The sequence below is a fragment of the Meriones unguiculatus genome, chromosome 2, assembly GCF_030254825.1.
Source record: "Meriones unguiculatus strain TT.TT164.6M chromosome 2, Bangor_MerUng_6.1, whole genome shotgun sequence".
NCBI lineage: Eukaryota > Metazoa > Chordata > Mammalia > Rodentia > Muridae > Meriones > Meriones unguiculatus.
Genome location: NC_083350.1, coordinates 43,799,620 through 43,827,405, shown reverse-complemented (window position 1 = coordinate 43,827,405; position 27,786 = coordinate 43,799,620). Strand labels below are relative to the sequence as shown.

The 27,786-nt window shown below is 45.4% G+C and overlaps 1 protein-coding gene across 5 annotated transcripts in view; it reads right to left on the bottom strand.

Moving 5' to 3' along the window:
* Positions 1–27,786, bottom strand: part of Mcc (MCC regulator of WNT signaling pathway) — a 350,991-nt gene that overhangs the window by 31,443 nt on the left and 291,762 nt on the right. For all 5 annotated transcript variants that reach the window (XM_060377311.1, XM_060377312.1, XM_060377313.1 and 2 more), the window contains 7 exons: positions 24,496–24,659; positions 22,301–22,507; positions 13,119–13,265; positions 11,986–12,075; positions 10,753–10,901; positions 5,890–6,030; positions 1,291–1,394 (listed from right to left, as the gene is read on the bottom strand). In XM_060377311.1, the coding sequence (XP_060233294.1) occupies positions 1,291–1,394; positions 5,890–6,030; positions 10,753–10,901; positions 11,986–12,075; positions 13,119–13,265; positions 22,301–22,507; positions 24,496–24,659 (1,002 nt within the window). The remainder of the gene's footprint in view (positions 1–1,290; positions 1,395–5,889; positions 6,031–10,752; positions 10,902–11,985; positions 12,076–13,118; positions 13,266–22,300; positions 22,508–24,495; positions 24,660–27,786) is intronic.

Sequence of the window (27,786 nt, the reverse complement as noted above, 5' to 3'; positions counted from 1 at the left end):
TCAAGAGTATCAAAATCAAAGAAGGAAAACCAGGAGTGTCCTTACAAAGGTGGCAACAGGAGGCGGCGGCGGGGATGGAGGGTTAACTCAGAAAACGCCTGAGGTAGCCTCGGTGGTGGTGTGTCAGGCCAGTTCGAAGCACATAGGCATTGAAGACTGTCCATCTATTCCCTTCCCCTGCCCCTGCCCCCAGTTTACAGCTCCAGGCAACTTCCCGACAGCCTGGTGGCCATAGACAGGGACACCTGGCCTGCCCAAACTGCCCACTTTCATGGACTTGCTGTTCTTTCTCCCAAAAGGCTGTTTCTTCAAAGCAGAGGTGAGCTTGTGGCCAGGGCATGCTAAGGATATGGCAAGCTCACGCCCATGTTTTCCTTGCTCTGCAGCACTCTGCTGTGGTCCCCTCATACCAGTGCAAGCTTGGAAGCCACTGTCCCTGGCTGAGTTGTAATGATGTTGTGAAGAAGCCCCCACGTGTTCTCGCTGCTTACACAGGACTGCAAGGCAGAAGTGGGGAAGCAGCATGGCACAGCAGTTCTCAACCTCTGGGTCAAGACCCCTTTGGGGGTCATGTATCAGATATCCTGCCTACCAGATACTTACATTATGATTCATAACAGTAGCAAAATTACACTTCTGAAGTAGCAACGGAAGTCGTTTGTTTGGTGAGGGTCACCGTGACCTGAGGAACTATATTAACGTGCTGTAGCATTCGGAAGGTTGAGAACCACTGCTGTGGAGTCTGAGACACAAATCAGGCCAGTGGGGCACCCGAACACTGGGGCTGAGTAAAGGACAGGATGGCAGACAGGTGGAAAGGTCATCAGACATGTGCTACCCCAGCTCAGGAAAAACTTTCAAGACCAGGCACGAAGCTACTGCTCTCCTCCTGAGACAGATGGAGGAGGAAGGGATCTAGGCTTCAGGAACAAGCATAGCCCTGAAAGCAACAAGCTCATAACAGGCTGCAGGGGCAGCCAAGGGACCTTCCAGAGGCCACATCAGAATGTAGGTCCCTTAACAGCACCGGGAGCCCCACTCCCTCTGCTCCAACTGTCAGCCCTGGAGAGCTCACATCCTAAGAGTGCTTGTTTGTTTTAACTTGTCTGTGATCCTGTTTCCACTCCAGTTCTTGCTTCAGTCAATGTAAACAATTTACCCACTCAGTCATGAGTGAAAATGGAAGACACAGTTGACAAGCAGATTTCGTGTTTCTGGGGGATGAGTCAGTGCCAGCAGCAGTGGAGACAAGATGGGAAGTAGCACAGAGGGAACTCAGGGGACACTCACCAGGGGAGGAGCCCACGCCGGCTGCCCGGAATTGCCCCAGGATGAGGCTCTGCTCGCTCTCAGCCAGTGCCAGCAGGAGTTCATAGGCTTCTATGCACTGCTCACTGCAAGGGAAACATAGCATGCCATCAGCTCTGGCGGGGATGGTGGCCATCTTCATCACCAGGGCCATGTCAGTTCAGTGCATGCCTCAGCCTTCCCACCCTCAAAGCGAAGAATGTTCCATGGAGAAGTGCTCCCTGGACTGACTAGTGACTTTCTGTTATGCTGCCCTCCTTAAAAAAAAAATAAACAGGAAAAAAAAAAAACCAAAAACAAAGTTCTAGAAAAACACACAAGAAGCAGTGATAGACGGAAGGGCAAACTGGTTGTCCTTTTGATGACCAGTCAAAAGAGACATGTGACACACTTAGGGTAAGCGGCCCACAGTAGCTCCTACTGAGCCTGCATCCCAATATGCATACCCTTCCACTGTCCCCTTGACTCTCTCAGGTTTGTCTGCAATGAATGGAAACGATGGTATGCCACTTCCAACATGACGCTCTCAAAACACCATGATCTCCATCCTGACCATCTTCCCACCTACTTTTCTCAGGTCATCTTCTCCGAGAATACCCGGGGCCTTCTCTTGAGCAGCCTCAGGAAGAGTTCTTCTCCTAGGTGGAGAAGAACTAAGGACTTCTAGCCGTCAGCCAGGGAGAAACCGAGGCCCCTAGACAGACAGAGCCTGCACGGAAGGAGGCACTGGTGCCCCGGCCAGACTTTCAGAAATCATAGCCCTAGTTGACACCCAATCTTTAGAACTGCCTAAGAGACCAAAGGCTTGACACAAGTAGCCACGTCACTCACAGTTTCCTGACTCTCATACTGGCCGTGTCACACCGATAGCTATTAAAACTCCCCTTAAGGAGACAATCATCTTGACCCACATGTGAACTGTATAGCTGTATGTGGCTATTTCATGTTAAATCAAATGGAACCTCCTGTTCTCCTGTGCGATGGCCATATTTCACATGTGTGGTCATCACATGGAGGCCAGTAACCATGGTGAGGAGCACAGAGAGAATACAATTCTGTCACCACAGGAAGTGCGGACACACGTTCCTCAAAAAATGCTGTTGGGTTTCACATAAGAGCCTGAGCTTTGACATCCAAGAGAAAGAAAAAGCCCTTCTTCTTCTTGCCCACTGTCCACTGAGCATACAAGGTGGGTCCAAGAAAAGCCTCTTCTTGAGGCATGACAGGCCACATTTAGGGGGCTAAGGCAGGAGGATCACAAGTCTGAGGCCAGCTTGGACTACACAGTGAGATAGTGTCACTCACACACACAGACACACACACACACACACACACACACACAAACACAGTCCCTTCCCAGTGGTCTTCAATACATACAGACCTATATCCAATATCTATGTGGTTAGGACAAGAGGCTGAAGCAGCAAGATTTCCTTTGTAAGCAAATTCCTGATGAGTTTCTCCAAGCTTAACAAGGGAAATGTTGCTTTAATTGACATTTGGCTGAGAAGCCATCTGTTTTTGATTGTTTTTGTGTTCATCACCCTTCCCCAAGAGTTAAGAAAAGAGCCAGATCACTAGCTTCAGTGCTGGCAGCTCCTTGCCAAGACAGGCAGGCAGGAGGTGTCAGGCTGACTCATCCTTCGGAATGTGCTCATGTGCAGCCCTCTGAGACCAAAGGTGGAGAGTGGTCCATGTGAAACGCTGCTGCTGCAGAGTTCTTGGTTTGCTTGGGAACCTGAAAACCAGTCATACTGAAACCCAGCTTGCTTTGGTCTCAATAAGTAGGTAGATCTGACTTTTGAAGCAACAACAGTTTCTTGAGATGATGCAGAACATTGTGTAAGATGCTAAGTGAGATAGGATTGTCTACTCTGAGTGAGGCCTTGGGAACAGGCTTAAGGGGTATTGCTAACATCCCTCTGAAGATGGCAAGAGTTTCACAACTTTAAAAAGGGATGGATTTAAAAATGATAACTTGAGCCAGGAAACGGCTCAGTGGGTATAGGCACTTGCTACCAAGCCTGACATCCTTTGATCTGGGGACCCACACAGTGGAACCGACTTCTGAAAATTGTCCTCTGACTTCCACCTCTGTGCCATGGTGCAAAACCCATTACCCAAATAAAAAAAATACATAAATAAATGTAATTAAAAAATTTAAAAACAAGCAAACAAAAACATAATACCAAAACTGGTGAGAAATAAAAAAGTATTACGTATACATAAATGAATTAATCGCAATCTTTTAAACTAGCTTTCCTTCCTTCCTTCCTTCCTTCCTTCCTTCCTTCCTTCCTTCCTTCCTTCCTTCCTTCCTTTTTTTGCTTTGGTTTTGTTTTGTTTTTAAAGGCAGGGTTTCTCTGTGTAGTCCTTTTGGTCCTGGAACTCATGCTTATAAACTCATGGAGATCCACCTGCTTCTAAGTGCTGGGATTAAAGGTGGGTGCCACCATACCTTTAATAAACTCGTTTATGTCAAATGGAAACCAATTGGTGGTACATCTGAAGAGCTAGGAGGATACTCATCTTCTGGGACCCATAATTCTTGTTTCAGGAAGTTTATCGCAAGGAACATATTAAAAATGAAGATATTAACTGAATTAGGCAGCTTATTGTTGAAATAATTTAATGCCCAGTGTCTTCAAAAGTCTTTTAGAAAAAACTATGCCGGGCATGTTAAGATCTGCATAGATTCAGGCCAGACAGGCTTTCAGCACTGACAGCAGAAGTGGACATGGGCTCCTATCCCTAACGAAGAACCTGTCTGCAACTGATCCCCGCTGGCAAAGGGAACATCATTTCCTCCAGTGGAGGGTCACTGTGTAGATAAGCTGCACCTCAGGACAGGCCCCACACCCAGGAGTACTGGACAGCACAAAATGAACTCTCTGGCTTTTTTGTATGTGCATTTTCTGTTTCATTTTGTTTTGTTTCTTCATTGTTCTGTCTTACTGGTCTTCTGCTTAACTGTTTTGGTTTTCTTTTTTTGTGGGTTGTGCTTTTGCTTTTGTTTTTTCAGTTTTGGGGTTGGGGAGAAGAGAGAGAAAGAACAGAACATTGGGTGGTTAGGTCGGTGGAAGGATCTGAGAGGAGTTTGGGGGAACATGATCAAAAAATACTATATGAAAAATGTTTTTAAATTTAAATGATAAGTTGAAACAATAAAAACAGGCAGGGAGTGGTGGCACATGCCTTTAATCCCAGCAAACGAGGGGCAAAGGCAGGTGGAGTTCCGAGAGTTTGAGGCCAGCCTGGTCTACAGAGTGAGTTCCAGGACAACCAGGGCTGTTACACAGAAAAACAAATAAATAAATAAATAGACAAGAACTATGGCAGGCTTGGAGCATAGCTCAGTGGGAGCGCACTTGCCCAGCTTGTGCAAATCCCTGGGTTCACTCTCTAAAACTGAAAGCAAACAAAGAAAATCTGAAACAAGGGCTGGAGAGATGGCTCAGAGGTTAAGAGCACTGGCTGCTCTTCCAGAGGACCTTGAGTTCATATTCCCAGCAACCACATGGTGGCTCACAACCATCTGTAACTCTTAAAACACCTGGCGCCCTCTTCTGGCGTGCAGGTGTACATGCAGACAGAACACTATAAATAATAAATACATAGATCTTTTTTAAAAAAAAGAGAATCTATAACAAACAATAAATACAAGGCACCTCTTTTTACAACGCAAAATATATGATTCTGAATAAAGAGCAGAAGGAACAAATGAAACTAGAACACAGAAGCTCAACATTTTAACGGTGATTTCTCTTCACACTGTGTGTGTGTGTGTGTGTGTGGTGGGGTAGACACTGAAGTACACATGTGGAGGTCAGAGGACAGTTTGCGAGAGTGGGTTCTTGCCTTCTACCGTGAGGACCCAAGGCTGGAACGCAGCCCACCAGGTTTGCTGGCAAGCGCTTTCCCCTCTGAGCGATCTCCTTGGCCCCCAAAACACTGATATTTTGAGTGGTATTACCCAAATGATTTCATCTTTAGTCTGAACTGGATGGCGGAAACAAAGCAAACACTCTTGCCATATTGGTCATCTGGTTTTCCTAACCGCTGAGGAGCACTAACTGGCTTTCAGTATGAACCACACTAATGCCTGCAGGTTCAAGCCCCTGGTTACGTCTTTAAAAAACTTGCTTTCTACGTGTATGTTAAGGCCTGCTCCAGACCGGTATGTAACAAAGCAGCTGCAGAGGACACTGAGATGGGGCCAGCGAGATGTTCAGTGGGGAAAGGCACATTGGCTAAGACTGACAAACTGGGCTCGAAATCTGCAGCCCACATGGTGGAAAGAAAGAATGATTCCCATGTCACCTTCTGACTTCAGTACGTGCACTGTGGCACGCATGCACTCACGCCTGCACGTATGCACACAGTAAACGAATAAGATTTTATGATTTTAATTCTATTAATCCATTAATTTTATCAACAGCACCAATTTACTCTATAAGCATACATTCCTATAAAATATAACTTTATTAATAATATTAATTAATTGTAAGCAAATCTATTAACGGATGAGTGCTAAACAATTCAAAGAACAGCCAGGTGTCTTCCCTTCTCCGGCTTTCCTACCTGTACTGCAGGGCCAGCCTCAGCGCCGTGGCGTTGGATTCATACTTCCCCACCAGCATGCTCATCCTCTCAGCGTTGCTCTTACATTCCTCCAGGGTTATGGTGAGGAGATCGTTCTGGGATTTGAGGTGTTCGATACGACTACAAAGAAACAAACACTGACTTCACACACTAGAATCGTGATGATATTTTGCTTGTCTCAAATTAAGATAATGTGGCAGGGGAGACTCGGCAGAAAAAGGGCTTGCCGTGCAAGCGTGGGGACCCGTGTATAGACCCTCGCACAGGCATGGTGGCGTGCATCTGTACGTCCCTGTGGTGTGGCTTGGCAGGCAGAGTCAGGCACCTTCCCAGAGATGGCCGTCCAGCTAGCCTAGCCAAAGGCTGAGCTCAGGGTTTGCTGACAGGCCCCATCTCAAAAAGTAAGGTGAAGAACAATAGAGAAAGGCACCTAATATCAACTTCTGGCTTCTACATATATGCATGGTGAGTGCATACATGAAAATTCACATATGGCACAGAGCAACATACACACACAGATGCATACATGTAACACGCAGGGGATACAGGAGACTGGAGACACAGCTCAGTCCAGTAAAATGCTTGTGGCAAAAGCGTGAGGCTCTGAGTTCCATCCCCTGCACCTACTTAAAAAGCCAGGCAAACTGGCACTGTCTACAACCCAGCACTGGGGAGGCGAAGAAAGGGGGATCAGTGGGGTTGCTCACCAGACAGCCTAGCCAAATTGGCAGGCTCCAGATTCAGGTAAGAGACCCTGCCTCATGAAAAGAAGGTGGAGAGTGACTGAGAAAGGCACTTGGTGTTTTTTTCTTCCACACGTACACAAATGTGCATGGAGTTGTAGATATAACACACACACACAGATGATATGGCACTGTTGGGCTTTTTAGCAAGTGTAAATGATACAAAACAGCACAAAATGAAATAAGCATTAAAATCAACATGAATGAAAAATAAAAACTAGGGGCTGAGTGGGATGGTGCACATCTTTAATCCCAGCACTCGGGAGGCAGGCGGATCGGAAAGGTCAAGTTCCTATACCTGGACCTTAACCAGGCTGCTCAGCACAGACCCTTTGCTCTTACCCATGCACCACAGAACACTAGCAAAAAGTGATTTGGTGAGCTATCGGGGAAATGCCATCATGTTGTCCCTAAGTGGGAAATGGACCAGGAGTGTGTGATCACGTTCAAAGTGCCTTTTAGGCCAGGTGTCCAGCAACACCAGTGACTGGTACAACCAGAACTGTATAGTCAAAGCAAGGAGTTAGAGGAAGAGCCAGAAAACAAATATAGATCCTTCCGCTTTTCCATTTTCTAGGACTACAGAGCACACTCTTTCAGTCTTCAGAGGGAAGCCTTCAAGAGACTTGCAACTCACTCCTGAGGGTGATGGGTTGTGAGAGCCAGCACCTTGAGCATAAATCTTAGGGCAGAATGGAACTGCTTGCACAGGACCTGTCTGTTGGGAGAGCAGTGGAGACTCCTATGGGTCAGGGAGTCTGGTTTTGTTCATTTTGGCTTCTTTCAATAGTCCCCACCCCCTCATTTATAATTTCAATGTAGCAGTCCCCGGAAATTAGAAGCCTTCTTTCTACTTACTGACCTCCATGTGGCTGCCTCTAAACCATGCCAGCCTGAAACACCTTCCTTGGTCAGGTCAGGACACCCTGCTGCTCTTCTTCTGAATGTAAAGGCTGTGAGGGTTGGTGTTTCCTAGGGGCTCAGGCCTGTGACTCCAAGAGGCATTTCTGTTTCCATGACTTCCCATCTCTTCTAGCACACACCTCCCCCTGAGTGTCAGGCCTACACATCAGCTGCCTCTTGCCATTTCCATTTGGGGGTTGAGGGGGGGTCACATACTGCCTCCAATTTAAGACTGAAGGGGAGCTCCATTTTCTTCAAGCTGCTCTCCTTTGCCTTCCCCATAGTAACAGTCACCACTGCATTCACCTAACTAGCATGGCAGCATCCCTGAGAGCTTTTCCTTCTTACAGCCAGAGCGAACGTGGCTGAGGCCTACCATATTCTGAATCCATTATGTGCTGTGGCTACTGGCTCATCACAGTCATCTCTCCGCTCCCACTCTTTCTAGCTTTTGCCTCTAAGCACCAGAAGGCAGAACAGGTTTTGTTCTTCCATTTAAAACGCCTTCTAACTATATTTAGGCTAAAGAGTAAAATCTGCTGTGGAATCTGAATCTGCACCCCTGCCAGCCACTGCCTGGTGGTCCCCCTGCTTCCTGTACCTCCAGGGCCTCTCCCCACCTCCTTCCCGCTGGCCTTTGCATGGCCTCTCCTTCACACCGCTTTGGTCCAGCAGGGAGGTTAAGCCTTTTCCAACCTTGTCATGGTTGTTCCTTTTTCCTTAAAACCTCACGATAAATCCTCATTAGATATACCTCCCTGGACTACTTATCAAGAAACAACCCTCAGGCAAGGGATACAGCTCAGGGGTAAAATGGTTGGATGGCATGTACAAGATCCTCGCCTTAACCTCTAGCACCAAAATGACAACAATAACAAATAAATAACCCTGGATTCTTTCAGGGTCCTGATTACTCTTTCTTCTTTATTCCTTCCTTTTGGAGGGGTGGGTGTTTTGGTTTTTAAGACAGGGTTTCTCTGTGTATCCGTGGCTGTCCTGGAGCTCGTTCTGTAGATCTGGATGGCCTCAAACTCACAAAAGTAGACCTGCCTCTGCCTCCTGACTGCTGGGATTAAAAGTGTACACCACTACCACCTGGCTCTGATTACTCTTTCTTGATGTTTCCTCTACTGTGTTTCATCTTTATTTTCTAACAGAATATAAGCTCCATTAGATCAGATGCCTTCTCTGTTTTGATTTGTTTTCATGCCAAATACTCTAGCACACAGTAGGTATTTAACACATATGTGCAACATGAGTAGTTTTGTGTAGGGATGTTCCCCTACTTCAAGGAAATCTGAGTCAAAGACTAGCGATTTTTTTAAAAGAGTAATAGTTCATGTTGAGACAACCAAGTAACAGTCATTAGGACACAGTATTTCTAAGAAGTCTCAGGTTCTGGCTGCAGCTATAATCACAGGACAACAGGGTGAGGGCAAAGGGCAGGGTCTGGAATTCTGCCTCTGTTCAATACTTCTCTGGACTTCATCTCTTTGCTTTCAACTTCAAAGCCTTTGCTTTCTCATTTGAAGAGTGAGACTAGCCTTATCCTCAGAAGCTGACTATTATGACGTTTTCTGTGAGTATCCACTGTGTGCTGCTAAACATATAACCTGAGCTTCAAGTACTAAATAGTAGCATGTCTTTGTTCTCTTCTGGGTGCATATAACTGAGAAGAAAGGTGCCTCCCTGATTTTGGCAACAAAGCAGACCTCTGAAATCCCCAAGAAGAGATCTTCAGCTAAAATGAGGGTCCCCTGAAGGCATGTGGCTTCCTTCATTTGAAAAAAGGCACATCTGATTCAGGTCTAAGCCTTCCCAAACCAGTGGAGAAAAGTGCTTCTGCTTTGTTGCTATGAGGTAATCATCAGGATTGGCACTGTAAAGGACTTTGGATTTAATAAGGAAACTGTTTAATTTCAAGATGTAAAATTACTTAGATGGGCCTGGAGAGATGGCTCAGCAGTTAAAGGCACATACTGTTTTTGCAGAGTATCCATGTTCGCTTCCTAGCACCTATGTTAGGCAGCTTGCAACCTCTTATAACTCCAGCTTCAGGGATAGCTGATGCCTCTGGCCTCCACAGGTACCTGGTACTCATGTGCTCAGACCCACACAGACACGGTACATTAATTTAAAACAATAATCTTTAGAATGACCTAGATCGCCACAATTCCTTTGTTCTCAAGAACTAAACAGCTTCATATCAGGGAGGAGTAACATGCTACTTTGATTTATTCAATTTTGCCACACACAAGAGGAATGGAATTAAGCGACGGCAGACAGGAATCTGTGCCTGCATTCCTTCTTGATGAACTCATGAGCCTTCCAAGCTCTTCTAGTGCTCTCACTAAAGACTAAGGCAAGGCAGCCACACCACTCTGGGAAACAGTTCAAGCGGCCATCCCGCTAGCATGGAAGAGAGGCTGAGTCAGGGTGCTCAGCAGGTTTGGCTCTTAGTTTTGAAGCAGCTCCCTCATCACTGAGATTGCACTTGAGCTTGCCTTTGCCAAGGGGCAGGAGTGCATTTTCCAGCTGTCTCTAGCAAGAGAACCGGGAAGCATTTATAAAGCTGTTACATGGTGAACTCCACCAGTGAGGACAGGATGTGGGGACCCAGGCTTGTGCGCATGAGCAGAGAGCATAAAGAAAACCAGACAACTCTCAGAAAGAGCAGAGAAATAGACCAGCATGTGGGGCCAGTGCCAAGAATGGCTCCGGCACACTGCCTTTGCTACTTCTGGCACACACAAGCAGCCTCAGCCGCTGACTCAACATTCCAGGACTTCCCGCTGGGACTCTCTGCTGCGCAGTCCCTCACACTTGGCAGGCATTGTGACCTACTTGACATTCTCTGTGGATCACTCCCAGGACTCGCTATGCACTTTGAAAGGTCCGGCGTGAAAAGGAGAAGGCAGAGGCCCTGTTCATAAATGATCAAGGATTTAGAATGGTATCCGTAGAGTCAGAATGCACACGTGCAACCTTCCTAACCAAGAGGCCCCGTGTGACTGTCCGTCTCGGCCCTGTGAAGCTGACCTTGTCGGCCACAAGCACTTCTCCATCTCGATCACAGCAGGCTGGCAATCTCGCCCCGCGTCACAATTCACAGGCCCATTGGGTGACCCTTTAGAAAGAGGGAGGGAAGCAGCGCCCACCCCCACCCCACCGTGAAATATGTCAGGTTGTTCTTTACCTATTCAGTCGTTCTGTTTCCACTTCAAACTCTCTTATCTTGCTCTCGGAGATGGCAGACCCGTGTGAGTAGAGTGTTTGGAAAATCTCCTGGATATTGGAGCAGTCCTGAAGTGAGTGGGCCAGGTGCTCTGCCACACTGCTGGAAACCTGCACAAAGGAACGCAGTTCCCTCCAGAGATGCCCATCCAGGAACACTGCTCCCCAGGTACACTTGGCACACACCACACTCTAAAGCCAAGACTCCTTAAGCATTTGGCACCAGGAGACAGTTACCCTTCTGAGTCTCAGTTGGCCTGATTCTAGCATTAAAAAGTGACTATTGTATGAGCCACAATCAGCTCCCAGCTACACTTCCTGAATAGGTAATGCTGGGAAACAGGAAGCAGAAGGTCAGTTCTCCCAGAGTCCCGCGCATTCTTCACTTTAATTACAGCCTAGAATTCTTTCTCCTATTTTGACCTCCTGATACTCTATAGTCATAGTCTTTGCTGACTGTTGTCCCCTTTCTCCTCACAGTTTGGGTTTGGCATAGAATCTGAATGCATGTGGTTTTTACTCTGTGCAAAGCTTCAAATTCGGAGAATAAAGTGAGTTTTGGGGTTGTTTTTTGGGTTCTCTCCTCTTGCCCTAGGTTCAGACAGATCGCTCTCCCAACTTCATGCCTAATCATAAAACATACACCTTAAAGAACCGACCGTGTTCCACTGTCACCTCGCCAGCCATCTGTCCTACTCCCTGGAGGTTACAGGTGCCAGCTATGAAGCCTTTGATACTGAACAGGCAGGTCCTGTTCCTGTCCATTCTCTGCTCACTTTGGGCCACACTTCAAAGACAGCATTCCCACTCCCTGGACAGTGTGTTCCCCCCTTCAAGATGGATGTGCAAAGACAGAGTTCTTTTGGAATTTTGTAACTCCCTAGGTTTCCGTGGAGCACAGCGATATAAAGCAGATACTTCAAGACATTCACTGGCACCACCGGTAACTAAACAAATGTTATTTCATTTTTGGAAGAGTTCGAGTGTGGGAGGGGGCTGGGAGTGAGATATCTACCTTAAAAGCTGAAGTAACAATTTAGAGACTTTAAAGACTTTATACATTTTACTTTTCCTCTGTGGGATGAAACCATTATGATTTACTACTCAATTAACTGACAGATTTCTAGCCTCTAGGAGCCATGGTCTGGGCGGCTGTATTGGGTTCTTCCTTTTCTTACCCCTCACCGACACTCACCCCAATGCTACTGATTTCGGAGCCCAGGACTGGCCTGTCAGATGATGATGATTCAGATCTTGTCTTTGATAGCTTCACTCTCTCAGCAATCTGAAAAAAAAAAAAAATCAAAAAGTCCAGACCACTCTCCCACATAGACTGAGCCACAATTACACAACTTTTAGCCCTGTAAACTATAGCGATTCATTAAAACACTTAAAAAAAAATCCACTGATTCAATCCTGCTGCCTTTCACTTAAAACTGGGCTTCTCAACCTTAGCATATCTGGGGCTGAACAGCTCGGTAGCTGGGGTAGAGAAAGCAGCTCTGCCGACTGGGCTATTCTGCAGCGCCTCTGGCTTCTAGCCACAAGATGCCAGCAGCACTCCAGTGGTAACTATTCAAAATGTTCCTTAGGGGATGGAGATCACTTGTGGTGAAGAAACAATGGTTTCACTTAACCTACTAAACTTGAAGGCTGAGAAACAGCTTCATTGTGGAGACTATTAGCTCGGCCAGGCAGGAAGACACCTGCCATTTGTACCACGTGACTTTTTTTTTTTTTTTAAAGGAGATTGTACAAAAGCAGTGGGTATTGAGAACAAGTGGGAACGATGTATTTCTTTTCTTTTCTTTTTTCTTTTCTTTTCTTTTTTTTTTTGTGACAGTGTCTCACTATGTATTCCTGGATGATCTGGAAATCACAGGGACCCTCTAGCCTCTCCCTCCTAGCTGGAATTACAGGCATGCACCTCCACACTCAGCATTATGATGCATTTCTTTTTGCTGGCACAGCTGTCATTCTTCTGAGGGGGAAATCATTGCTTCATCACTCAGGGTCCCCTAAGGGCTGATAGTTCCTTGAAAGCAAGTACCCATCTACTGTGAGGTCGCGCTTGACAAAACTCTCTGCAATGGCTTGTCAGCTGTGACATTTTCCAGTAGGCTGATTAATGAGATCTGGTATACAGGTTGCAACCGAGAGAGACTTAAACCTATTAGTGGGTTATCTCTCCCCGCAGCTCGGCTTGTGAGAGCTGACACTTAGTCCCAGGGGACGCCGCAAGGGGCTGTGCACTGGTATGCCTGCACAATGGTGGGCTCCGCCACAGCTGGGGTTCTCAGACGAGAAGTGTTCACTGCGGGAGCTCACCTTGGCGATGGGGATGTCATTGCTGCTACTGCTGGTGCTTAGTTCTCCGGTGCTGGGGTTAATCTGGCGATTGGCAGAGGTAAGGCGACCAGGGCTGGAAGGTCCAGTGGCCTGCACACTCTGCAGTCGAGTCTGGAGCTCCCGGACCTGAAACCATAATCCCTTTAGACAGAGTTGGTGGTTTCCCGGGTTAAAGAGCAAAAGAACCAGGCAGCCGGTGGCAAAGTTTTCAACTGTGATGTTCAGCTGGCCAGGTCCACGGAAGCCATCGTGTCCTTAAGGGCAGTCACTGCTGCCAGCCACCTGTTATCTACAAGCAGGAAGAAGAATCTACAAACTAAGCACCGGAAGGGCCCGACACAGGCAGGAGGTGGGCCATTAAGGAGAGCTTGTCTTATATGTATCTGAATGCTATACCAGAAAAGCACCCGATGCCACAGTGGGCGCTGCAGAGAAGGATGTGGTCTCTAGTCTTAGGAAACTCAGGACCCGCACAGGGATAGACAACAAGAGTCCCAACACCCCCCCCCCACACACACACACACCAGAAACAACAGTAGCAGAACTTGGGAGGACTGTACCTCCATCTGAAGCTACTCTAGAGAACAGAAGAAGGTGTGTGAGAGGAGAGCTGGGTTCCATAGGAGAACATGACAGGGTGGGCCTGGCAGAGGCCTGGCTGAGGCAGGGTGGGCTTGGACATAGAACTGCATGCACAGTTCTGTCTGGAGGATATGCAGTACTGGATGAACTGAGTTATCAGAGACAGAGGCTTGGGGAGAGAGATGAGGTCAGGATGGAGTGATGGTGAAGGTGCCAACAGCCTTCCTCCAGGAAACCAAGGCTAGGAGCATCGCTGCTACAGTAGGGAGGAACACCAAGTTAGCCAAGGCATGAAAAAACAAAAACAAAACAAAACGAGGCCCTGTGAATACGTTTAAGACACAAAACTCGGGCTGGAGAAATAGCTCAGTGGTTATGAGCACTGGCTGCTCTTCCAGGAGATCAGAATTCGATTTGAAGCACCTACATGGAAGCTCACAACTATGTTTACCCATAGTCCCAGGGGACCCGATGCTCTGTTCTGGCTTTCACAGGCACCAGGCATACAAATGCTGCGCAGATATGCATTCAGGCAAAACACCCACACCATAAAATTTGAAAAAATAAAATAAAATATGATACACTAACACTGCAATGAAAGTATCTAAGTCTCACTTACCTGTGGTTATTGCTCTGTGACCGCCAAGAGGAGAAACATCCCAGGAGGTGGGGACAGTTGCTACTGTTCCGATAACCATGGGCATACTTTAATCATCAGAGTACAAGGACTATTATCAAACTTGCTACACAGCCAAGGTGACCTTGAACTTCTGGTGCTCCTGTGACCTCTTGAGTGCGAGAATTACAGGCAAGTATTACCAAGCCTGGTTTGATATAATTTAGATTGGCTACAGCATGAGAAAGTTCTCATGAATGAAGCACCAGACTCAGGCAGCTTGGACTGAGTCCAGGAAGGCACACATAGACACTTAGATCTAGACTTTCTAAACGTTATGGTATACCAGATCCCCCTTACAGGGCTACTGGGAAACCAAGGTGGCAGAGCCCCACCCCCAGCGGTTCCAGATTTATCAGGGATGCACGAAGCCAGGAATCTGTAAATTTAATGGGCTCACAAAGATGTGAATGCCGAATGTCAGGGAACCATACCTTGAGTGACTCACCCAAGGGTACAAAGCCTTATGATATCAAAGACAGGCAGAGCAGGGCCAAGCCTCTATGCCAACTCTTGCTGCCACAGCCCTTCCAGGCAAAGGCGGAGAGCAGACACGCAGTAACCCCCTTCCCCCCTAAGAGCTTCTAGAAAGCTTTCATATTAAATGTCTGGGCTATCTCTACCCTGCTATCTTGGGAACCAAAAGTAATTGAAATTTCAATAATTCATCAACATATTATAAGCCAAAATAGGGAAATTCCCTTGGAGCAAATTGCATTCAATAGTCAAGCCAATCAAAAGAGCCTAACGCTTTGCTGTGGCTTCCAGAAGCTGGGGATTGCTGGAAATGTGCAATGTCCTTACAGCGCAACAGACATAAGGGTCACAATCAAAACATACAAGACTGCAAAGACACATGCCTGCTGGAGTCCAACAGAATTCCTGATGGGAATTTATTCTGAAACAGTCCCCCAACAAACCAAAGGCAGTGTCAGTGTGGAGGTTCATCAGGCCACAGGGCAGAGGGGGGAGGGGCCAGGCTTCCACTACGTTCCCTGGCAGCTTCCCTGGAGTCAGTGAGGTCCTGAATAATTAACAAAGTTAACATCATTCTAAAACTTATATTTAGTCTAAACGTGAAAGGAAACAAGCGATGGCCTGATCCTGGAGCACCAACCAGTAGACTTGGCTAGTTTGGTTGGTTAGGATTTTTGAGTTAGGATTTTTTTTTTTTTTTTAAGATTTGTTTGTTTTATAAATGCTCTATCTGCAAGCACACTTGCATGGCAGACGAGGCATCAGATCCCAATATAGATGGTCGTGAGCCACCATGCAGTTGCTAGGAATTGAACTCAGGACCTCTGGAAGAGCAGACAATGCTCTGAACCACTGAGCCATCTCTCCAGCCCTAGGATCTTATTCTTTAGCCCAGGCTGGCCTTGGATCTTACAGGAACTCCTTTGCCTCCATTTCTCCAGTTCAAGGATTCAGGCAAAAGATACCATGGTTGGCTTTTGAGTAATACAAATAGTCCTCGCAAATTTATTTTTAAAAAATCATTAAAAATGACCCATAGTTTAGAAAAGATTGCTTTCTAATCACAATGGTACTAAATGTTGACTGTGGAAAAGCTAAATAACGCTAAGAGTTAAAAATTTAAAAGGTTCATATGTCCCTTCAAACTGCTCTCAGACAATTGTTTCTAGTCATTTCCTATGTGCATTCATGTGGACAACTAATTTCTAATCTATACATTCTTGTTTTAAAAGCTAAGGACCGTGTGAAAATTCAAGGATAACAAACACCTTCCTTTTGGATTATGCTTTATCTGTAAATGACAGTGTTCATCAGTAGGTGGAAACCCAGCTGAAGGGAGGCTAGTCAGCTACAGGGAAAGAACGGCAGTTGGAGGGATTACATCACCTTCTCCTAGAGATTAAATGAGCCAATATCAAAACTACCCAATGAACCACATTAGCTTAGGCAAGGGCCTGGAGGCAGGCAAACAGCTATCAGAGATCTCCTTTTCACTCCTTCCATGGAAATGGTTTAGATCAGGATTCCCTCAAAAGTGATGTCCAAATTCTACATAATACCGGTGAACTTGACTATGTCAGAACAATCCCTGCAGATTGGATGACACTACGGATCTCTAAGATCATCCTGGACTAGGATGCAGGACAATGAGCTGCATCTTAAAAGAGAACAAATGGGGGTGCTGAGGCAGAGACATGTGACCCAGTGAAGGTCCTGTGGAGATTCATATACAGAACGGCTGCAAATCAAGAGCCATGATACAGGAGTTGAAAGATGGAATGAAGGCTGCACCTTTCCAACCCATAGAGTCAGTGTGGCCCTGCTGTTACTGAAGACATCTTTATTGAAGGAAATATCCTTTTCTTGTCTACAAAATATATGTTTTGAAATAGGGACAGACAAGAACCAAAGTGTATCCAGGGCAACAACCGGTGGGTCTAGGACAGCCATGTATTGTCCTGACAACCCTTCTGCATTGGGTTCCTCTGCCCCAGCTCCTGAGCCTGGGAGGCTACTTCCTCGATTCTCTTAAACTCAGTACATAGCTGATGCCCATGTAGATGTCCAAACACTGGGACTCTGACAGTGTATAAGGTAAGGCTCTTGTTTTTCAAGTGCTCAGAATCTAGCAAAACATGATGGGAATCCATTACGGAAAGGGAGTCGCAAAGGAACATCAATTGCAGACGCAAAAGGGTACCTCTCCTTCACAGTAGGAAGAAAAGACAGTGGACTCTTGCTTCCTTCTGTCTCTCATTTATGGTTTTGGGGGCTTGTTCTGTTTTGATTAGTTTACAGAGGATCAGAGCAAGGGGGAAGAAGGTAAAAACTTTGCTGATGGTATAGACAAGAACACTGGGGTTTCAGTGAAGGAATAAACATGTCAAGACACATCCCTGTACCTACCCAGATGTGTGGACGCTAGTCCCTTCCACATGCCCCCGGTGCAGTATGAAGGTAGGACTATCTTCAGACAAAATCTCTTGTTAATGACAATAGTGTCCCACAGCAGCTGTGTCTATGGTGGCAGCACCAGATGCACAGGTCACCCTGCGAGGACTTGCAGTGTGCCTAGTTTACCCAAGGAGGTGATTTTAAGTTGTGTTTGACTAGAATTCATATTAATTCAAACTTGAAAAGTTGTATGTGGCTAGTTGTTACTGTACTGGTCAGTTAGGGCTGCATAGTTACTCAAAGAAATTAAACAGCTGCCCACACTTGAAGCTGGGTGACACTGTAAATCATGGTATTCCTCAGTGTAGTGGAAGTGTACATACACACACACACACACAGAGAGAGAGAGAGAGAGAGAGAGAAAGAGAGAGAGAGAGAGAGCCCCTCCTCACTCCCCATCCCCAGAGAGAAAAATATCAGCATTGGACATGTGGAATTTGAGGAAACTCCTGCCTAGTCTACATAGAGAGTTCCAAAACAGCCAGGGCTATATAGACAGACCCTTTCTTAACAAATAAACAGAAACTCTAAGGAAGCTGATCAGAGACAAAGGTATATATTTAGGAAGTCTGGGTATGGTTAAAGCCTAGGGAGGAGAGAAGGGTAGTTAGGAAGAAGACATAGGCAAAGGGTCAGTGGAGGGCAGAGAGAGGAACATCTGCTCCACTGGGGACAGGAAGAAAGGGTAGGCATGGGTAGGCAGAAAGAAGGTGAATTTGCAGAAAGAAGATGGAAGGTGGAAGCTGGAGGGACTCTCACAGTACATTTTTCTCTTCTAGATGTAATAAAGGGAATTAGCGGATGCTAGACAGGAGAAAGGAATGTGACCTAGAATAACAAAGAAAGAAAAGATTCGGATGGTCAAGCCAATACAGCAGTGCCTAGAGCTCAGCTGAGCTTTCATTCAAGTCAACACCGAGGAGGTATTTTTTTTCTAACTCTGGAGACCTTATTAAAATAATAGTAAAAGATAAAAAAAAAAAAAAAAAAAGAGAAGAATGTATACGGGGCAGTCGTAGAAACAAGAGTGGGACAGACTTCAAAAAGCCAATAGAAGTAAGACGACACTCCCACTGAAGGCAGAAGTAGAACATTCTGTGGTGCATCTGAGGAGAGGCGGCCAGTCTCCCCACAAGATGGGCAGCAGGGAAGAGATTCACACCGACAGATTCTCTCACAAAGATAAGCGTGGCTGAAAAGAGCTGTTCAAAGGTTGCTGTTCCCGTAACTGCACACAGAACAACTGGAAATTTCAGCCTAAGAGGGCCTCAGCTAAATCCAACCGGTACTCCTGTGAACAATGCATGGAAATGCCTCATGAAGAAGACAGAGAAACTCACTGCCAAGGGTAAAAGAAAGACAGCAAAATCTCCAGGTGCCAGACATAAAAGCTGACATTATAGAGGACAGGAAGGAGGGTGAGGGATAGGGAGGGGGCTCTTGGGCTAAGTGAGACGGGAGGCCGGCAAACTGTGACGCTGGGACAAGAACACAGGCAACTGTGTGGTAATCAGCCGCCACACAATTCATGGCGGCGACACCCACAAAGAGCTTTCTCCTAAGATCACTGAAGTAAGGCTTCCAGGCTAAATTGCGGGGCAACTAGATGACATCAGTTATGGTGCTGACCAGGGAAAGTGCCCAGGCATCCACGGAGAGGGACGTGGAACTCACTTCAACACAGAGAAAACACTTGGGTAGGACGCAGGGCATAAGGAAGAAATTGGGGCCACCACCTTACGCTGTGGACATGCACAACTTTCTAAAAAAACATAAGGCTTCCAAAGGGACGCTGTGATCCGTTTATTTCAAGGCTATGATTCAACGGGGCATGGACTCACTGGCTTTGTGGTCCCACACTTGCTCTGCCAAACCAGGGAAAGAGTGGATCATTTTGGCCCACATGGCAGCTGACCTAAGCAGTTTGGGCAAACGCTGTGAAGAAACGGTACTTTGCCAGCACATGTCTCTTTTATGTGTACTTCTGAGCCCACTGTCCTCACCCCTTGACATATAACACTGCAACAACTCTCCAGAATCCCCACTGTGACCGCCACCTGGCCAGAGAACACTAACCATTTATGAAGAGTACAAGTAAGTGAAAGAACAGAGCATTTCCTTTCTTGAGTCATTAATGCAACTTTGCTGAGATTGAATCTGCTTTTTGTAAGTGTGAAGAAATAAGTGGCTATATGGCAGGATGCTCAAAAGCAAATAATTATCTCATTTAATAATGAACAGAGACCAATAATAAAATTTGCCTGCTGTCCCTTGGTTAGTGCTCTGCTAAGTAGCTCAATTTGTTAACTGACTGCATTAAAGATCTAATTTAATTAAATCTTGAACAAGGCTCCGAAGACCTATGGAGAGCACTTGGTTTAATTACAGGCAGGGGACAAGCACCAATTTCATTGATCTAGTCAAAGTCTGAGCAATAAAGATGGGCAAAGGAAAAACTCCAGCCTCACTTGCTTTTCAGGTACACTGGTAAATTGTGATCTCAGAGCCGCAACAGAGACAGAAAGGCAAAACATCCATGCATTATGCAGACTCTCAGAGACAAAATGAAATTGAACCTTAGCCTCTTTCCAAGGCTGAAGATCATGCAAACAGAAGACCACAAGAGACAAACCCCTGAGTGATGGGGGGGGGGGTGTCTCCCAGTGTTTAAAGTCTACAGAACTGGCATTCAAAAGTATCTAGAAAATTCTTTAATGTTCACAATTGTCTAGAAATGAAAAGGCGTTACTCCAGCTCATGGGTAAACATACAAATTCCAGAGGACCTTTGAAGAAATAACGCACATTCCTTTAAATTTTGTCATTTGAAGATAAATGAGGTTCACATTATATAAATTACATAAAATATAACAACAGCACAACACGCTGGGTAAAAATGCTACATGTTTGATTGAAGTGCATGTACTCAGATGTGCATTACTTACACTTAATTATTCATTGTCCAGGTTAGAGACATTCAAACACCAAGGGATTCTTATCGATAAAAAGAAGGTGTAAAGGTAAATCTTCCATATTACTCAAAAGTAAGCCTTGAGCATTTACAGTGTGCTGGGCACAGCGTAACTATTTTGTGAGCATTATTTAATCTTCCTGCACCAGGGACCACCGTTACTCTTAATGCATGGTGAAGCAAACAGACACAGAGAGGTCAGGTATCTTGCCAAACACTTGCAGGACTTTTGCAGGTCAGGCTGTGGCCCAGGCAGTCTGGTTCTGAGACTCTGCTATATGACGGATGTATCTCTACAATACAGTGTTCTTTGTGCTGGCCTCTAGAGTGGAAAAGAGCTCTGGATGAAAGGAAGGCTCCCGTGTGCTTCAGCAACGCATATTAGAGAAATAAATTTATTTTAAACCACAAGATATGGTTACACCCAGGGCCAGGGTTAATTTTGCAAAACATGAGCAGTGAGAATGCACACTATAAAAAGTAAGCACACACTTAATTAGACTATCAGTCATCAAGATTGGGAGTGTGATCCAGGAAATTACAGGTGGTATAGGCCTCCATGCTAAGTCAAATTCATCAGGATCCCCAGATAAAGCCTTTGCTGACTGGGAGTATCTGATACAGCTGGGTTCTAGAAACATGCTTATGTGAGTTCAGAAAGATGTTATCCAGATAGAGACAGAATAGTGGCTCTTTAATTATGACATTAGCCACAATGAGGGACAGAGTTGGCAACTTCAAAACCAGCAATTTATTCCATATCTATACCCAATAAAAATTAAAAATATTTGCATACAGGGTAAAAACAGAATGACTGGGGCTGGAGAGATGGCTCAGCAGTTAATACTGGCTTATTGCTCTTGCAGAGTACAAGAATTCAGCTCCTAGTACCCCATGTCTGGCAGCTCACAACCACCTGTAATTCCAACCCCAGGGGATCCAACACTTTCTGGCTACCATAGGCATCTGTACTTCTCAAGCGCCAGCACCCACATACAGGCACATATACATAATTAAAATAAAAATAGATCTATGAAAAACAGAATGATTTACAAATGCCAACCCCATTGAAAAATAAGTTACTTCCCAGGTTAAGGACACGCAGCAACCACACAGGTAGGTCCGTGAGCCTACTAGATGCCTATCATTCAGCTCCGTGTGCAGAATCATCCATCAAAGAACGGCTAGAGTGCACCCTCCTGCACTGAGTCAGACAGCAGAGGAAGCCTCCTAGTTCAGAGGGAAGTTTAGAAGGAACTGTTTCTGTTAGCAGAATCAGTCCTTCCACCCTCGGTCCAATCATAGCTCAAAGCCAGAGCCAGACAAAGAACTTCTGGGTTCTGGCAGGTGGACATGCATCTTTGGAAAAGTTAGTGCAAAGGCGTCGATGCTGTACCATCAGCATCTTCAGTGACAGAAGTAGGTCCTGTCACTGTAGTTCTCCAACAATCATGGGTCCTCGTGATATGAGGACACCCTGCCACATTCTCACATACACCTGTGCAAAACCACATGGGTGCACACTAACAAATGTATACGTATATACACATGTACACAAGTACACAGGTACTCATACACATGTACAGTTATAATAGTCTGTAGAAGACACTTTTACATTACTCAATATAAATGAGAAGAGTTACTATATAGTTAAAGAAAAATGTGAAGAAAGAACTAGGGAAATTTCTATGTTTTCCAATTATAATATCATTAGACTGTCTTAGCAGAATATCTTAAATTGAGTTAGTGGAAGAAACATATCCCAGTAGAGTAGATTGAGATTGGCTGCCCTGACATAATTTTACCATCTCTCAGATTTAGGATTCCTGAGAACAGTGTATTTATAATCTTAGCTCTACCCCTAAGGATCTGTTTTGAACTACTTTTATGAATGACTTCAGAACTGATGAGTCCCAAGACTGAGAATCTGTAAGGTTCCCTTTGCTCTCCTTGCCCACCCAATCCCATCCCAGACCTAAGCCAGGCCTGGCTGCAAGCTCACCCTTCTCCGGAGCCTGTCCCGCTCCTCACGGATGGCGTTCATAGTAGCCTTGGTCCGGTTCAGCTCCTCCTCTTTGCTGCACAACATGGCGGTCAGGCTTTCATTCTCTTCCCGCAATCCAGCCAGCTCCTTCTCCCACCGGGACCGCTCCTCAGCCAGGTTGGGATACAGATCCCGACCAAGAACTCCCTCAATCTCCTCAACTGTCTGAAAAACACAGTGAGACATCAAAGCCAGGCTAACTCCCCTGGAGAAAGGGGTCAGGAAGGATGGTGACAGCCCGGAAGCCTGTGAGCCCGGGAGTGAGGTGGAGATCCCTAGAACCTAGCCATGCCCCTGGGTCATTCTCTCCTCACTTGCCTGAATCATGGTTTGTGTACTCGGCAGTCACCAGAGTTAACAACACAGGGTCCTTCTGGGTGCTACACAAGGTTTATTTCCTTTAGGAGCGCCAGAGCTGGTCACTTTGCAAACAGGCAGCAGGCCAGTGAGTGATCCTGATAATGCTGTGACAAACACGAGGTTGCAGGATGCACACAGTCTCTAATTGTAAGTTTCCTAAATTACAGGCCTCCCGTGAGCCAGCTCAGCAGTAAGGCAGGTCACACCACCGTTTCCCCCTCTTGGTGTCACATTGGAATTCAGGTGGTGTGAATGAGGCTTGGTCCCAAGACAGCAGAGACAAAAATAAAGTTTCAGTGACACACAGGAAAGAATGGGCCAGTACTGGAGGTTCTTCAGACTCAGGGATTGATTTGTTTAGTTAATACGGTGGATACAAACCAAATAGAAGAAAAAAAAATTAATATTATTTACAGAGTTCTTTTAAAAATTTCAGTTTAAACACATGCCTAAAGGATCGGGAGGATGCACACAGTTAGGACAAACTCCTCTGCTTGCTCTGAGAACTGTTTATCCATATTGTCATTGACAAAGAGCCCAGGCCAGCTGGCTGTCTAATGGAAGGGGAACTGCTGAGCAGAGAGAATGCTGAATGATGAGAAACAGAAGAGTACCATAGTGGCCAGCCATTCTCAAGAGCTCACACCAGCTCCCCTAGGAGGAACACATTCACCCAAATCTTGCTGCCCTTGTCCCCACGGTGCTTTGTCCTTTTCAAATCCAAAAGAGTTTATCTGGTTCTGTTTTCTCTATAGCTAGTTACCAGAAGTCCTTGCCCACCCCAAGTGAGAAGGATGGAGCCTTCCTCCCACCCCCAAGTTAACATTACAGTCAAATCTGAGACTTGGGAGACACTGGAGAAGGAAGCACCAGTGAGCGTCTGCTTCTCCTTTCACCCAATGCTAGCACCTGTCCATCTGCAACCTAGAGGAAGAAAACTGGAAAGGCAGCTGCAATAGCATTTCATGATTCATCTAGAGGCACCACCACCCTCTTGGGAAATCCAGAATTCTTCGTGACAGAAACTTGGGACTAGATTGTCCCTTTTCATAAGTTCCTGGAAGACTTGCAAGTGTACATTGCTAGGCCCAGGACCCTAAGCCAAGGTGAAGTAATAGAAAGACACCTGAGGCCCAGGATCAAGAGGGGCTTGGCTTCCCCATTATTCCAAAAGAGGTGAGGCTGGGTGCATGCTCTGAGTGCCTCTCACCACCTAGTTTCTCAGGAAGGGTGGGGCTGAGACCCAGATACAGCTAGGGTTGAGGTGACTTAGACAAGCAAAGTTGAATTCTAGAAACCTTAAGTCTGTAAGAAAGCACCTAAGGTCAACTTGCAACCTAAGGGCACTATGGTGGCTGTGCATGGTGATGCGCACTTTAAACCTAGTGCTTGGGAGGCAGAGGTAGGTGGATTTCTGTGAGGGTGGAGCTACCTTGTTCAGCAAGCTCCATCTAGCTAGGGCTGCATACTGATATCTTACCTCAAAGAGAAAAGGGGGAAAAATAGTACAGTGGACTATACCAAAATGATGTGATTTAATGCTACTATAATGCGATGCTCTCCAAGTAAATCATCCTTTTTAGTACAAAGCCATTTCTTTTTCTTTTTTCCCCCCTGAAGTAATTTAGCCCGACAAATATTTATAGGGCTCCTTCTTCTAGCTGATGAATCAATATGTTTGCATGGCTTTTGATGGCTAATAGGTATTCAGTAAAACCATGTGTCAAAAAAGGAGTTTGCCCTCTCTCCGCCCCTGACCTCAAGAAGCCAAGCAGAGGGGGAGGAAGGCCCACCTTAATGGCCAAGTCACAGTGCTCGCTGGCTGTGGTGAGCTGCTCAATGTGCCTGTCCACTTCGGCCACAGAGAGGCTGCAGCTGCTCTTCTTCCTGCTGCAGACAACACTCTCCAGCCCCGTCAGTACTCTCTGAAGTTCTGAGTTCAAGTCACTGCAGTTATCTAAGAGAGAATGAGGACAAAATCCATTAAGCAGGCCGACTGGCAATGAACACTCTCAGTTGCTTTTGCCATAAAGGAGCTCATTGGGGAGCAATGACACTTTGCATTTCCAAAGTCAGCATCAACATCCACCATTCAACAAGGACATTTGCTCAACCATGTTCATAGCAACTTTATTCATAATAGCCAGAATCTGGAGACAACCTAGATGTCCCTCAACCGAAGAATGGATGCAAAAATTGTGGTACATTTACACAATGGAATACTGAGCCCAGCTGCTACCTGAGGCTCAGAGCTAACACAAACCTTTTATTAAGGAGTTTTATATGTTGGACATTTTCTAAATACCTGCACCACCCAGAATTCTCTTGCCTTCCAACAAAGGCAACCACACTGAGTTTTGCTAGTAAGAGCACAGTGCCCAGAAGAGTCATTAAAAACCTCTATTCAAGCCCTCTTGCTCAGCCATTCAGACCAACAATTCAGTCAAGATCTCATAATTTCCCTGAAAAAAACAAAACAAACAAACAAAAACCCTCAGAATGAGCAACGCTGATAGACATTAAAAAACAGAAACTGATTAAACAGCGGGCAACAGAGTCCATGTCAGAGACCGCCCCTGCTCCCCTTACTAGGGAACCCATGTGGAGGCTGAGCTGTCTATTGGCTACATCTGAGCAGGAGGTCTAAGTCTTCATGCATGGTTCTTGGTTGGCACATCAGTCTCTGCAGGTCCCCCCAAGGCCCAGAATTGTTGGCTCTGTTGGTCTTCTTATGGAGCTCCTGCCCAGTGTGGCTCCTACTGTTCCTCCAGTCTTTCCTGCTACTCTCTGTGCTCTGCTGTGAGTCTTGGCATCTGCTATAATCCGCTCCTGGGTGGAGTCTTTCAGAGGACATTTATGGTAGGCTCGCATTCTGTTTTCTCTCTTCATCGCTTTGGACGCCTATTCTATTTGCCTTTCTGAATAAGAATTAATCATCCTCCGCAGAATCCTCCTTGTTATTTAGTTTCTCTAGGTCTGTGAATTGTAGTACAGTTATCTTGTATTATATCTGCTGATAAGTGAGTATATTTTATGTATGTCTTTCTGGTTCTGGTTTATCTCCCTCAGGATGATCTTCTACTTCCATTCATTGGCCTGTAAATTTCATGATTTCCTTGTTTTTAATTGCTGAGTAGTATTCCATTGTGTAAATGTACCACAATTTTTGCATCCATTCTTCGGTTGAGGGACATCTAGGTTGTCTCCAGATTCTGGCTATTATGAATAAAGTTGCTATGAACATGGCTGAGCAAATGTCCTTGTTGAATGGTGGAGCATCTTGTGGGTATATTTTCAGGAGTGGTATAGCTGGGTCTTGAGGTAGCACTATTCCCAATTGTCTGAGAAAGCACCACATTGATTTCCAAAGTGGTTGTACAGGTTTTCATTTCATCAATAATAGAGGAGTGTTCCCCTTTCTCTACATCCTTGCCAGCATGTGCCATCACTTGAGTTTGTTTGTTTTTTTTTTAATCTTAGCCATTCTGATGGATGTAAGATAGAATCTCAGAGTCGTTTTGATTTGCATTTCCCTGATGACTAAGGATGTTGAGCATTTCTTTAAATGTTTTGCCACCATTCGATATTCCTCTGTTGAGAATTCACTGTTTAGTTCTGTACCCAATTTTTAAATTGGAATATTTGGTTTGTTGGAGTTTAATTTCTTGAGTTCTTTATATATTTTGGATATTAGCCCTCGACTGGATATAGGGTTGATGAAGATCTTTTCCCAGTCTGTAGGCTGTCGTTTTGTTTTGTTGAAAGTGTCCTTGGTTTTACAGAAACTTTTCAGTTTCCTGAGGTCCCATTTACTTATTGTTGATCTTACAGCCTGAGCTGTTGGTGTTCTGTTCAAGAAATTGTCTCCTGTGCCAAAGAAATCAAGGTTCTTCCCAACTTCTTCTAACAGATTGAGTGTATCTGGTTCCTGGTGGGGGCCTTGCTAGGCCAAAGAAGAAGAGGATGCAGGCAGTCCTAAGAGTTACTGGGCTAGGGTCAGATGGTAGAGGAGGAGGGCTCCCCTTTCTGAGGACTAGGGGAGAGGAATGGAGGGGAAGAAGAAGGGACTAGGAGGAGATGAGGGAGGGGGCTAAAATCAGGATGTAAAGTGAATTAATTATAAAAAGTAAATTTAGAAAAAAAAAAAAAAAAAAACAGAAACTGAGGATGGTAGAGTTGGCTCAACAGTTAAGAGCACTGACTGTTCTTCAGAGGACCCAGGTTCAATTCCCAGGTCCCATGTGGCAGCTCACAGATGTCTGTACCTCCAGTTCCAGAGGATCTGACACCCTCACACAGATATACATGTAGGCAAAACACCAAAGAATATTAAAATAAATAAATTACATATTTAAAAAAACCAAAAATCAAAAACCCAAAACTGTAAGAAACTACTCCTGCCTTCACTAAGCTTTCAGACTACCCCTGCCCCCATACAGCAACTTATGAAAAAAAAAAAAAGTTCCACCTAAGCAATTTAATCTATTTCCTCCACTGGAAGACTAGTAAACTTCTAACAAATTCCATAGTTCTCACTGTAAAAGTAAACAATTCCAATCATTTCATTTTAGTAATCTGGGTTACTCTTGAAGTGCTGAACTCCAGAGTCTGGTCAAGGAAAGAAAATTCTAATACGAGTTAGATTCAGGTTATAAAATAGCTTAGCTGTGAACAACAGTCGCCTTAATTATCAGCCATTATTCACCTGTTGTTCTGGACTCTGCCTATTACCACCACCTTTAATTACTGTAGCATATTTTGTGTGGAGGACAATCTCCCAAAGCCAATCTTTCTCCTAAACCCAGTGTGTCCCCTGCATGCAAGAAACTGACACCTTCACAGTTTCCCTTCTGGTCACAGGCTCAACGCACCAACATGAACAACTGTTTTTGTTTGTTTGTTTTTCTCCCCTAAACTATGGAGCACTTTGAAAAAGTGCTCAGCATTGTGGAAAATGGATTTCTCAGGACATTTTAACCAACCTCATTTGGCTGCCCACATCTATTGGTTTCCTGAACGTAGAAAGCAATCCAGCAGGAGGCTTTCACGCTAATCCATGCAATGATTCCATCTGCTTCTCAAAG